The sequence below is a fragment of the Falco punctatus genome (genome assembly GCF_963210335.1).
Source record: "Falco punctatus genome assembly, chromosome: Z".
Classification (NCBI taxonomy): Eukaryota; Metazoa; Chordata; class Aves; order Falconiformes; family Falconidae; genus Falco; species Falco punctatus.
This window is the reverse complement of record NC_137586.1, coordinates 62,287,595-62,300,385: the sequence shown is the minus strand read 5'-3', so window position 1 is coordinate 62,300,385 and position 12,791 is coordinate 62,287,595. Positions and strand designations below refer to the sequence as shown.

The 12,791-nt window shown below is 38.4% G+C and overlaps 1 protein-coding gene across 3 annotated transcripts in view; it reads left to right on the top strand.

The window, feature by feature from the left end:
* The window catches only part of MCC (MCC regulator of WNT signaling pathway), a 715,741-nt gene that overhangs the window by 670,077 nt on the left and 32,873 nt on the right, over positions 1–12,791 (top strand). For all 3 annotated transcript variants that reach the window (XM_080371226.1, XM_080371228.1, XM_080371227.1), the window contains 6 exons: positions 3,379–3,525; positions 3,833–3,922; positions 4,638–4,786; positions 6,533–6,673; positions 7,773–7,873; positions 10,476–10,659. In XM_080371226.1, the coding sequence (XP_080227352.1) occupies positions 3,379–3,525; positions 3,833–3,922; positions 4,638–4,786; positions 6,533–6,673; positions 7,773–7,873; positions 10,476–10,659 (812 nt within the window). The remainder of the gene's footprint in view (positions 1–3,378; positions 3,526–3,832; positions 3,923–4,637; positions 4,787–6,532; positions 6,674–7,772; positions 7,874–10,475; positions 10,660–12,791) is intronic.

Below are 12,791 nucleotides of genomic sequence, written 5' to 3'. Positions count from 1 at the left end.
TCCTTCTCTTCCCTCATTGGATTCTGCCAATGTTGTCATCTATTTGCTATAAGATCTGCCCTTCCTTTCTCTCCCTTCTCAAATTGTTTATTTTGTCTCATGTGCAGTACTGCAGTTGCTTTCATTCTAGTAATAAATGTAACCTTCAAAATAATTTATATTACATTAGTAATGACTCCTAAAGCTGGTAGAAGTATTGAGCTGGTGTGGTCAGACAATTTTTAATCATACTTTTTGAGGTAGTCGATTCATCATCCATGCCTTCACCAATTCAGAGAAGAAACTTGCTCTTGTGAACTTTTTTTTTTTCTTTATTCTTGTTCTTTGGTCTTCCTTTATTTTTCCTTAGAATTACTACTAGTGTGGAAAAGTACTTTCTGAGGAGATGGTGCATACTGCTCTATTTACGGTGGAGGTTTTGGTGACCAGAAATAGTTACCTAAACTGTCCCTGGGCAGTCTGGTGGGTGGGCGACCCAGACATGAGATTCTGACTTGGTGAATGTGTGACTTGTGAGATTGGTGATTTTACAGGTCAGACAAACTTGCCCTGTTATCCTGCTCAGAATTACCATCCAGCACTCAGCATTGCTAAAGTTAGAGCAGTTATTTATAGCAATTAATTCAGCATGTAATTTCAGAAATGAAGGCCTGAATCAGTAAACACATCAAGAAGCATGAATAAGCAGGCAGTTTCTTTTAAGTTGTGGTTGCTCCTATGATACAGTATTAAAGTAATGACTTCAATAGATTTATAACTGTGCTGTGCTCTGAGTTTTCTTTTATAAATGCTTTCCTGAGCAAAGCTTTGCCTAGCTGCAGTCTTAGCCGTGTTCATTTTTCTTTCTGTTGCTAATGTTGTTTTACAGATCCTTAAGAATTATTGGCTTTGTAATTATGGCCAATGGTGGCTGCTCAGTAATAAAACATAGACTAAAGGAAACCTGTCTGTGTTAAAGTTTTATATAATATTGTCCTTACATAAAGTGGTTTTAAACTTTGGAGTAAATGAATGCTTAGCATTTTAAGCAACTTTAACACTGTGTTTCCTGCTTGCCCTTAAATTTAGTATGTTACTTGCTTTTGGACTGAAATCTGCCAGGACTAGCTTCTGGGCATAGGTGAATATTTCAGCAGTTTTTAAGACAGGCGTTGAGGCAGGGATTTGTTTTTATGAAAAATACATCCCTAGTGGTTTGGCTGTTTGTTTGCTTTTAAACAATGCTGCAGCTTAAGCACTTGGGGCGTTTAGTTTGGAACAGCTTGGGTTAAAAGAAACAGTAATAAATGTGATTTTGATTTAATGAAGTTTTGGGGTTGCTCTTTTTTTCCGATGTAAATGCCACAGTATGAATTCTGTCTGCACTGGCATTCCACATCTGCAAGCAGAAACATGCATACATGGTTTATTTCATTTTATGCATATCAACAAGCTCAAGTGATTGGTTTGTATCAGTAGAGCACTTCTGTCCTTAAGGTTTGCATTAGTGCAGCTGTACCCATGTTGAAATTATATATGTCTGTTTGAACAAAGGAGGCCTCAGATGCAAATATGTAGAAGACACATGCTATGAATGTGCACTTTATGCACTCTGCTCAGTTACCTTCATGATGTAATTAGAGTTAAGATGTCTAATTCTGAGGCAAGTACCCATGTCCATTTTTTAGCAACTTACTTTAAACAATGGAGATTTGATTTGAAGTTTTGTGTACTTCCTTTTTTTTTTTTTTTTTTTTTTTAACAGAGAGACCAATGGAGTTGTTTGGGTTCATTTTGTTTAAGGTGTAGCATGCCCCCACAATGCAACAGGGAAGTTATGAGCATAGTTAGCCTTTATGTTCTCTTATTATTGCCACTTAACAGCTTTCTATTAGTAACACACAATTGTTCTGCTCCGTTACATAAAACACACAGGGTTTTCTTTCTTTTTTTGTAATTTGCAGATACCTAAAAATTCTGTTATTTTGACAGCAACTCAGGCAACCTGGCCTTCAGTTTGCATACAGCTGAGGGAGAGACAGGGGCATTCTTCAGGGAAGTAGAATCAGAGTGTAGGGGATCATAGCAGGCATAAATTGTACTGCTCTGGTGACTGGAGACGGTTACAGCTTGAACTCTTTCCTCAGTGCAGTAGATCGAAGAGATCTGTATATGTTTGCGCAGAGAACATGCTGCTGCTTCTTCAAGCAGAGGTTGCTAAAGCACTGGTGACCCTATAGTGAAAGAAAGCTAGGCTTTAATGCAGCTTTAATTTTGATATTTTTTTTGATTAAGGCATTTCAGCTTGCTTAATCAGTTCTTTGTGTAAATGTATTATATTTAGTATAAAATCCTACCTTATTTTAGAGAATAGGAATCACAGTTGCATTCCATGCTACAGGTGTGTATCAAATCGACTGAACTTCTATTTCACTAGTAAAATTGCACCAGTTTGTTTTGCAGATGGACTGTTCCAACAAAATCAGCATAGAAACTTGCGTATTAAAGTAAACACTTTATATTTGTGGAAATTTCCTTTTCAGATGATTTCTTCCCTCTTCTCTCATCTCACAGTCAGAGGTTCTGTGGGAGAAATGAGCTCTGTCACTTTACCTTGTGGCATGGTTGTTGTGTTAAGCAGACCATTTTTTCTTTGCTAAGTATTATTCCAAAGTAAGCACTATAATCTTCAGCTTAGCTCTAGTTTGGCTTCTGCAGGCTATTGGTTTTTTAAACATTTTAGTCCCGAAAACCATTCATTGTCAGTTCTGCAAGTTATGTGTTATGAAAATCATGCAGTGTTTGTGGTGTATGTCTGCAGAGAGCTTCTGCAGACTGTTGTTTGGGTACTTTGCTGATATTTTCTTGTCTGTACATACACGCTATATGATAGCTTTAATTAACTGTACATTTGAAAGCGTGTTTATTCTTTGAATTTCTTTGACCTTTAAATATGAGAAAGCCATCCTGTGATACATTTATGTCAAGTTTTTTCAACACTAGAGCTTTCCATTAACAACAGGTTCTTCGTGTGATTTGTTTAGGGTCATAATCTTGTCTAGAGGCTTAGCTCCATCTCAGAGAGAGTAATTTCTATACATATAGTGGAGCTGCACTGAAAGGGTTACATAAAACAAGCTGAAACTTTCAATAATTACTCTACGGTATTACATTTACATATTTGCACATTGCAAATAGTTTAAAAAACTGACGACAATGGAATTTTAAAACAACCTCCCTTCATCTTCTCCCTACATGAAAACTTCATGGCCACCACAGGACAAAATACAACTTCTGCGCTCAAGCCAGAAGCAATTAGGGTTTGCCAGACAATGAGAAAATCTCCAAACTATTTAAACCATGAAAGTGGAAAAACCAGAATGTTATGTTTTATTGTAGGTTCGGGAACTGCAAACACGTTTGCAAAGTGTGCAGGCAACAGGCCCCGCAAGCCCAAGTCGTCTCACTTCTGCCAATCGACCCATTAACCCCAGCACGGGAGAGCTGAGCACAAGCAGCAGTAGCAATGATATTCCCATAGCCAAGGTGAGCTCTTTTGTGTTGCAGTAACACTTGCCATTTTCTGGGAAAAGCAGGCTTCATTTTGCACAGCTGCTGTGCAAGCATGTGATTAACTGGGAGATACCTAGACTCCCCAGAGTTTTTTGGAGTCCTAAGCAGGCTCGTGAACTTGAGCTGCAGAAGGGAATTATGCGCTAATGACTATAATTCTCTCACGTATCACTTTTACAGTAGTTCAAGTTTGCAAGTGGAGCTAGCGAACAAGTGCATTTTGTGTAACCTTTATGGAGTGTGGGTTCCTGTGTAACCTGTTCAGCATTCTGACTTACAGATTGCTGAAAGGGTGAAGTTGTCAAAGACAAGATCAGAGTCTTCATCATCTGATAGACCTGTCTTAGGATCAGAAATCAGCAGCATAGGGGTAAGGACTAATAATTATGTGCATGCATGATGCTGTCTGAAGATGACCCATATTCCATTAAAAGCAGCATTGTTTTCTTACTAAATGAATGTATGAATGAACTGAAAAATTTCAGAAGTTCTTTTGAGAAAAATGTGGCAACAGAACATATTTAAACCTGTATTAAGATCTCATTTTCTCATAATATTAAGATCTCATTTTCTCATAACTGGTGGCTAGAAGTCATTCTCTGAGTGACTTCAAGAGGATAAATTTGGAGTCAGTTCTTCCAAGATCCTGCTCTTCAAGAGAAGACTCTTCAGTTGCATTTCACAACCTCCAGTCAACAGACAACAGGTTGCTTTGTAATGCCAATGTAAATTTGTAACACTGTTGTTACTGTGTGTGAATATTTGTTTCACTGAGGAATTTCCGTTTCACTTATCACTGACCTTTTGCTAAGCTTTCAAGAAAACTAAGAATTTGCATATTAGGCTTTTAAATACATGATGAAATAGTGGGCTTTACCATTTGGTTAGTAGAATTTTTAATCAAAATAGCTTCTTAAAGTGGAAGCTTGTAAATGTTCTGTGCAATGTAAAATTCACAGTAAAAACTGATTGATGAATGCCTTGAAGTGAGTGCATGCAAGCAAGTGAAGCTCTCGGTGCAGACCGCCTGTGGGAGGAATCCAGTGGTTGTCTGTTCACAATGATCTATTAACTGCCCTGTGCAGGTGTCTAGTACTGTGGCTGAACATTTGGCACATTCCCTCCAAGACTGCTCAAACATCCAGGAAATCTTCCAGACTCTTTATTCACATGGATCTGCTATCTCTGAAAGTAAAATCCGAGAGTTTGAAGTGGAGACAGAGAGATTAAATAGGTAAGGTTTTCTGCTATTAGCTTTATTAAACTTGTTTCTCCTTTTTGAACATTTCTTAGTTCATTCCCAGCTCAGCTGTGGCAGCTGCAGATAAACATGGAGTATAGTTGCTGATGAGAAGATGGAATTGTATACTAAGGATTCTTACCATTAGTATGACAGTTTGGTCATGTATTATGAGATCAGCATGGCACCTTCACCTGTGATGGTTTGCACTGTAGAGTATCCTTCTCTATGGCTGACCAAGCAGACATGGCGTCTTTTTTTCATGAGAGGTATCACTGCTAGAAATAAGACTTCCCGTAACTTTCTCCCCATCATTTTGGAATTATCTTGCTTTGTTTTGTCCTGGAAAAAGAGAATTGTAGCATTAATTGTATCAAAAAAGGTACTGATGTGTGATGATGTGGCATATACATCAGCAAATAGACCTCTGTCTGCGAAAGAAAGATTGCAGCTTTCTGGTTGCAGTCAGAATGCTGCTGGTGTTATCCTTCAATAAAGCTTTATCAAAACCATGTTGTCTTTGGCACATAGAATCAAAACTGTGGATCAGGAACATGAGAATCATGTCTCAGCATGTTTCCTTCCAGGTTCTCTCTTCCCCACAGCTATCTCAAATTTAGTCTGATTAGTACAATATCTCTTTTGTTTGTAGCTCATGTTTTTGTAGTGCTGCAAAATGTGATCCTTTTCTTCATCTTTTTTTTTCTTTTTTTCCCATGCACCGCACAATTATGCTTTGACTACATGTGTCTTTATAGGAGGTGTCAAAGAAGATACAGGAGGTTAAGCCCGTGAGAAGATCTAGCATCTAGGAAATACAGGGCTGTGTTGTGATCATCGAATAGATGTATACTAACCCTTCTTTTTGTGTTTGTCAGTTATTTTAGAGTTCTGAATGGCACTGATTTCTCCATTATCCTACCTACTCAAATTCTGAAATCATTTGCCTGTTTGTTTTCAGTGTATGTTCAACTTTCATGATTAGGCATTGTACATTGATGTGTAGTGCAATTAGCAGTGAAAATAAACAGTAATGCTGATATTCTGAAGCCCCGTTTTCAGATTCAGTTAACCTCACTGAGAAGAACATTAAATTTAAGTTTTTATATGAGCTTCTGTTTGACTGTTGCTAGAACTTTGGAAGATTTCATTGCCTCATTGAAACTTCATTTGTATTTTGGAGATTACCTCTCTAATCATAACCAAAATATTAGTTCAAGTGAAATGGTTTTTCTGGATGTTCCAAAGAAAGGGGTCATTTGTGCAGCTGTGTGATCCCTACACACACACACACACATTGCACTAATGAATATGCCACTTAAAACAAGAAGCAAATGTTGCAGGATGAATTGAGGAATGGAGGCAGATACATTTTATGTACTGTATTTTATTTTATTTTATTTTACATTTATACATTACTATTAAGCAAAAAGTTAATACTAAATGGTCCTACACAATCTGGTGGCTAATAAGAGTAGAGCTTTCTGCTTGCTGCTTTTGACAGCGTAACAATGCCATTTTATGGGAAGGAGAGGAGAAGGAGAAGAGGCGGTCCTAAGAGAAATTACTATCCTCTTGGCTCTTTATATGGGACACATGACTGATAGATTTTTGGCATCTTCATTAAAAGTATTGTGTAGACCAAATGGTATTTGTTGTTTTAAATTATGATTGTTCTAGAGTTTTCAGGACAGTGTTTGCAAGCTAAGCTTGAAGGTTGCACATTTTCCTTTTCTACAGCCGTATTGAGCACTTGAAATCCCAGAATGACTTGTTGACAATAACACTGGAAGAGTGCAAGAGCAATGCCGAGAGGATGAGTATGCTTGTTGGGAAATACGAGTCCAATGCCACAGCCCTCAGGCTCGCACTGCAGTACAGGTATGTACCTATGCAGAGGGTGTCTCAGCCAGAAAGAGAGGGAGGAGGGGAGGCTTGCTAGAAGTCTTTGCGAATGGAATTGTTGGTGTGCCATATAGTAGTACTGTTTCTTTTTATTTTCTCACTGAAAAAAACATCCCTTTGGTTAAACTAATTGACGAACTACAGAACTGAAGTTACTGATGCAAGTGTAATTCAACCCTAGTTCACCAGCAGTAGTGAAATTGATCTAATAGAAATATACAGATTTATCTCTTAATTTTCAAATACCGTAATAATATTTCAATTAGGTGTTGTGTGTAGGCTCTAACTGTCTGTGCTGTATCCAGTCTTAACATACAGATTCTCTGTATTATGCTGGCATCTTTCACAAGACCAGTGGACCGAAAAATAGTATTGTACTGCACATAATTCAGAGTTACTTTATATTACATCAGTTGGAATTGTGGATTAATTGCTTGGTGTTTAGTTACAAGTATCTAAATTTGCTTTAAACTATATGTAATAAAGTGATGTTATTTAACTCCAAGTGCAACTAATTTGGAACAGGCAGTTCTGGTCTTAAGACAAATTGTGTGTCTTTTAAAAAATGTATTCTGTTACTATCAGCCTTGAGCAAATTACAAGGAAATGTAAATTGCAAATAGGTATATTAATGTATGTATTTTCAAAAACATCAGAATGCAACAGGAATGACTGAGTGACTCACAACTGTAGTTAGAAGCTGTTGTGTTGTAGAGAGGAAAATCTGACATGCAGGACAAGACAACAAGTATTTTTCTTGCCTTTTCTCCTTACTATACTTTGTATAGTACAGTTATAGAGTATAGAATACTGTATTTTGTGTACTAAGAAGGCCTGAAAAAAGTTTCTCGAAGGGATCATGTCAACCACCATTTGTATTGGAGACACTATGAATGCTTGTGACAAAAGCTAGGTGTGTTATGTCGTTCAATATCCCTGCTGCTAGACAAGTAGTAGGCAATCGTGCAGTTCATCAGCTACATCTGGTTTATTGTTGCTGTTGTAGGTATTCTTCCCCTCTAAATTGCAGAGTTTTGTGCGATTTTTATTTTCTGTGGTTTCTTTTCTCTTTCAGCGAACAGTGCATAGAAGCATATGAGCTGCTGTTGGCATTGGCAGAAAGTGAGCAAAGTCTCATTCTTGGGCAGTTCAGAGCTGCAGGTGTTGGTTCTGTTGGTAAGATGTCAACGAATCACTTTATGTATTTTTTTTCTTGCTTGTCATTTAGCATTACAGTTACTTGTAATGGTGAATCACGTCATGACCCATCACTTAAGAATGCTCTCCAGCCTTTTCTTGGTTTTAGATAATTAAATCATTTTACACACCAAAAAAATAGGGGAAAAGAAAAAGAGAGACTGGAATTAAATCATTAAGTTCACCAGCAATTTAAATTAACCTACATACCCTATCACATGAGGATGCCTATTCTGATGGGAGTGCGGCAGCTACAGGCGTGCAACTGTACGGAGTGGAATTATTAAACAATACTGATGAGCATATGTGGCTTAGGGCCATAGAGTTTTTGCAACTGCAAGTAAACGTTTTGTTTGAATCCCCTAGAAGTTGAGTATCGTCTATTAAAAACTGGGATTAAGACAATACAAAGGTAGCATTGAGTAGTTACCACAAAGCAAAAAAAAAAGGGGCTCTTTACTCTGAAATTTTTAAATACTCTATTTAATGTTTTACTGTGGTGTTGAAGATACTAGCCTATGTGTTCTGGATTGTTCTTATTTTATGGGTAGTTAATCTGGCTAAGTGGTATTTATTAATATGCTGCTTGCTAAGCAGTGGAATGAGCTGTTACCTATGATATCATATCGTGCATATAGTGCTATCATAGGTACAGTTTGTAAGCGTTTGGAGATTGACATTGCTGCTGGCTCTGCTTTTCTGACAGAAAGAGGTGTTTACTCAATGAACATTAATCTAGGTTTTATAGTCCCATTTCTTCTACTGATAGAAGGTAGCCATAGTAATGTTCAAGTAGAAGGAGGGGAAACCTTCAGAATAACTCTTCATGCCGTGCTGAGGCATAGTAACTACCTGGTTGAGACAGTATGGTAGCGATAGCTTCTCAGGGACCACTGAAATGTAAATGGAAAGCTTTTAGAGACAAAGTGGCCATCTGGCTTTAGAGCCACAGGACTGACATGGTCAGCCTCTTGTTTCAGACGACTACATGCACTCAGCCCTCAGTCACTGTGCTGCTTAACCTTGCCTCTTATTTTGTATCTCTCCCAGTGCCAGAAGCAGGTGCTTGTGTACCTGTTTTAGCCTGTGCAGTATGCACCATACACTGTAAACATGAGAGTGGATCTCTGAGATTTTCAGCCACAGACTCTGGTCATTCCTTTGTACAGTGTGCTAGGGAGCTTTCCTGCTGGCAGAGGTTAGTGGCTAGAAAAAGTGAATTTGGTCTTGGATTTTTTTGTTCACATAGGTGGCAGAAAGAAATCTTAGAGGGGAGAAATACTTCGGGATTGAGCAGGGTTTCATCTCACATGCATATTATGAAAGAGAGTGTAGTTTCGTTTTTATATAGGTGTTTGTCTACAGCTCTTAATTATGGTATTACAAATTACCGCCCTGTGATAGAGGTAGAGCCAACTTCTCATTACATAACACAGCTTGGAGGAAGTTGTGTTTGGTTTACGTACCTTTACTTCACCGTGAAATCTGATTAAAACACCTAGATGAAACAGCAGATCTTTGGTTTAAAGACCAGTCAAGTTTTATATCAACATCTGTGAGTGGAAAATTCATGGGAGTTGCTTCTGCATCACTTGCTGGTGAGCATATCCAGCTGCTCTTAACAGGACATTCTCCCTTCCTTTCTCCCACATTAATGTTATTTCTAGTGCACGCACATCACTTAGCGAGTGTGAAGTATGGGTAATTGGTCTTTGACTCAAATAAGGATGAAATGAAAACCTGACATAGAGCAAAATGGGATTTTTTTTATACTCTCTGACATCTTTGCATCATATTTGGTGAAGTATAAATATATTGTAGCTTTATTCACACTTCCAGCGTACTCACTAATGTGTCTTACTTTAATGACTTGACTCCAGCAGGAGTTAGGTCTGTAAGAGTAGTGACAGTGGTGGTTTGTGTCCTGCCTCTGCTGAAGGGATGGCTTACGAGCTGCATAAGATGCTACATAACCACTAGAAATTATACCAAATTCATGAACACCGGTGCTAGTTTTCTTTTTTTGTTTTCTTTTGGTTTACTATGCATGACTATAAACTCTGAAAGGCTACTTCTAAGCCATAAAGCAATTCTTCCAGCTGGAAAGGTAACCTGTAAGAAGGTGTTCTGGTAAACCATTGTGCTTGAGATAAAGATGCTTGTGAGAAAAAGCACTATAAATGACCACACTGTGAAACAGCACTGGACTGATTGGAATAAGAGTTGTAATTTAGGCTGAGGCTTTTCCAGTCTGTTATTAATTCGAGTATCCTAACCTAATCATAATGCACAATACACACCCTTAAAAACAGGGAAGCTAGCTAAGATAAAACTCACTTAAGACATGTACCCAGAGCAATAAGTACCTGGAGCTTGTGGCTCGGAGGGTCATACATTCAGACCAGTAGTCCGGTTACCACTGATGCTCACATAGAAGTGAAGTTGCTTGCACATTACAGATTGGTAATTTATTGTCATCATCTCAGTATAAACTGAGAACACGCAGGAGCATCTCTACCCTTGCCTTAATTTCTATTACCCTCCTCAAAGCTCTGAAACAGATTATTTGCTTGAAAACTAGGGGACCAGACAGGTGATGAAAACATCACCCAGATGCTTAAGAGAGCTCACGACTGCAGGAAGACAGCTGAGAATGCAGCAAAAGCTTTACTGATGAAACTAGATGGGAGCTGCGGGGGAGCCTATGCAATCACTGGCTGTAGCGTGCAGCCCTGGGAAAGCCTGTCATCCAACAGCCACACAAGGTAACTGCAACTCATCTGCTGTCCTGATCCCCAAGTGTTTGATTCCAGACCAAAAGTTATATTGTGTTGTATTTGCTGAACTACCTCCCTCACCTCAGTGCACTGGCTTCTTTGCTTTGATTTATAAGTTACCATGCCTCGGTGGTCTAATTGTCTTTAGACTTGAAGCAACTCCAGCCAAGAAGGGTTTTGTATAAATCTGTTGCAAATGGGTGACTCTGAACTTTGATCTCCCTCATAAAGGGAAAGATCATTATTATTTTTTTTTACTTCAGTGACTGTCTTGCTGGTTTAACGGAACTCAGATAATGTACTCCTTATTCATATCTATTGTATGCAGACAGTACAGGCATACGGAGAACTAGAGATCCGAAGTATACTTCCATTGGTGTTTTGGAGTGCTCAAGAATTGTTTTCTAATTGTTGCAAATCCAACCATTTTGTTTTAAACCATTTCCTCTCCCTTCTCATTCCTGTTTGCCCTCCTCCAAATTCTTCCTTCCCGTGCTGTTCTTTCATATGTGGAGTAGCAAATGAACATCATGACAGACAGAATGGGTTATTCCAGGGAAGGGTGGATATTGCAGTTTTTCTGAAGACTTCTAAAATAATGAAACTGAAATAAGCTGTTATTGCAGAAGTGTTCCAGTTCAAATACATCTGCTAACAGCTTCCTTTTGAGTTGTTGCCTGGCTGCAGTTAATTGTGCTCTGTGCAGTGAATATGTGTACTTGTGTATGGATACAAATTTGGCAACCATCCTGGATAAATATAGATGAACATTTTTCTCTTTAGAAATTATTTTGGTTTCTCAGATTCACTCTAAAACTTCATTTTAATTCCAGTTTTGAGCCAGTTCTTTATTCAAATGCTGTCATTTTTTGACACTTTAGAAGTTTATTTTAGTAGTGTATCATTTCCTCTTCTTGCTGATGCCTCCTCCAAAAGATCTTATCTCCTGCCATATGACTAGCATGGAATCGCTAAAAAGTGAGCAAAAAGGTAACTTGAGGGAACAGGGTCCAAATGTGAGGCAAATTTTAACGATTTATTCAAAGAAGTTTTATGGTGTGCTTCCAGTCCAAGAAAGCTGTATCTTTATATAGAATTAATGTGGCAGCATCTGCGCTAGTAACACATCGAGCACTCATTGTACCAGAATTATTTACAGGCCTTGGAAAGAAGCTATACAAAACTGTTTCAGATACTTGACTTGCCTCAGACTGTATGCACTTATGGCATATCTACACCTGCATTTTAACATGTTGTAAGTGGCCACATGTAACAACACCTGTACCTTGTAGACTCAGCTTGTTTTCCATTCTGTTATTTGAAACTGTCATTTTGGGTTGTTCATGACTACCTCAGTGTTTCTCATCCTTGTGAGATATCTGGTATGCAGTCAAGGCACCTGGGTTTTTTTGGTTTTTCTTTTCTTTGAAAACAACTTGATAGTTTCCAGTATTGACAGGGGGGGAAATTGACTGGGGCAGGGAGGTGTTCCTGTTCTAGTGTGTTTTCTCCTGGCCTTTCATTGAAAGTGTTTGGTAGGAATAAAGCCTCTATAGTCCTTGCTTTGTTGAGCATCATTTTTGGTTTTTTGAGGGAGAGGATACGGGAGGGAGGTGTGTGTGTTTGGGGAGGAGAATTATCCATCATGCTCATTGTTTGCCGTGGTGGTCAGCTGGCAGTGTGTGTATGTGTGCACGTAAGGTGTTGGCTGAGTAGATAAAGTTTTGGCAGAATATTCAAATTTCATTAGTATGAACTGTCATGAAGTGTAGAAATGCAAATTTAAGTGCTTCTGTATGCAAAAGAGATGTTTTAGCTTGAGTCATTATCATTGTAGGACTTTTCTGTCTTGCGCGGAGCAAGATACTGTATTGAATAATGCTTTGATGTATGTGGGACATGAGAGAGAAGCTTCTCTCACTCACTCAAAGAGTGCACAGCAAGTCAGGAACTTGTCATATGGGCATCCTGATGTGATCATCCGTTATATATTGTTGTCCCTCCCCCATGCCCAGTGCCTTTGTCTAAACGTAGGTATCAATGAAAATATTTCTCAAAATTTAGCTTCTCCATGAAATACAAATCTTCTCTTCTTTCCTTCTGTTGTGTTCAAGGGTTGT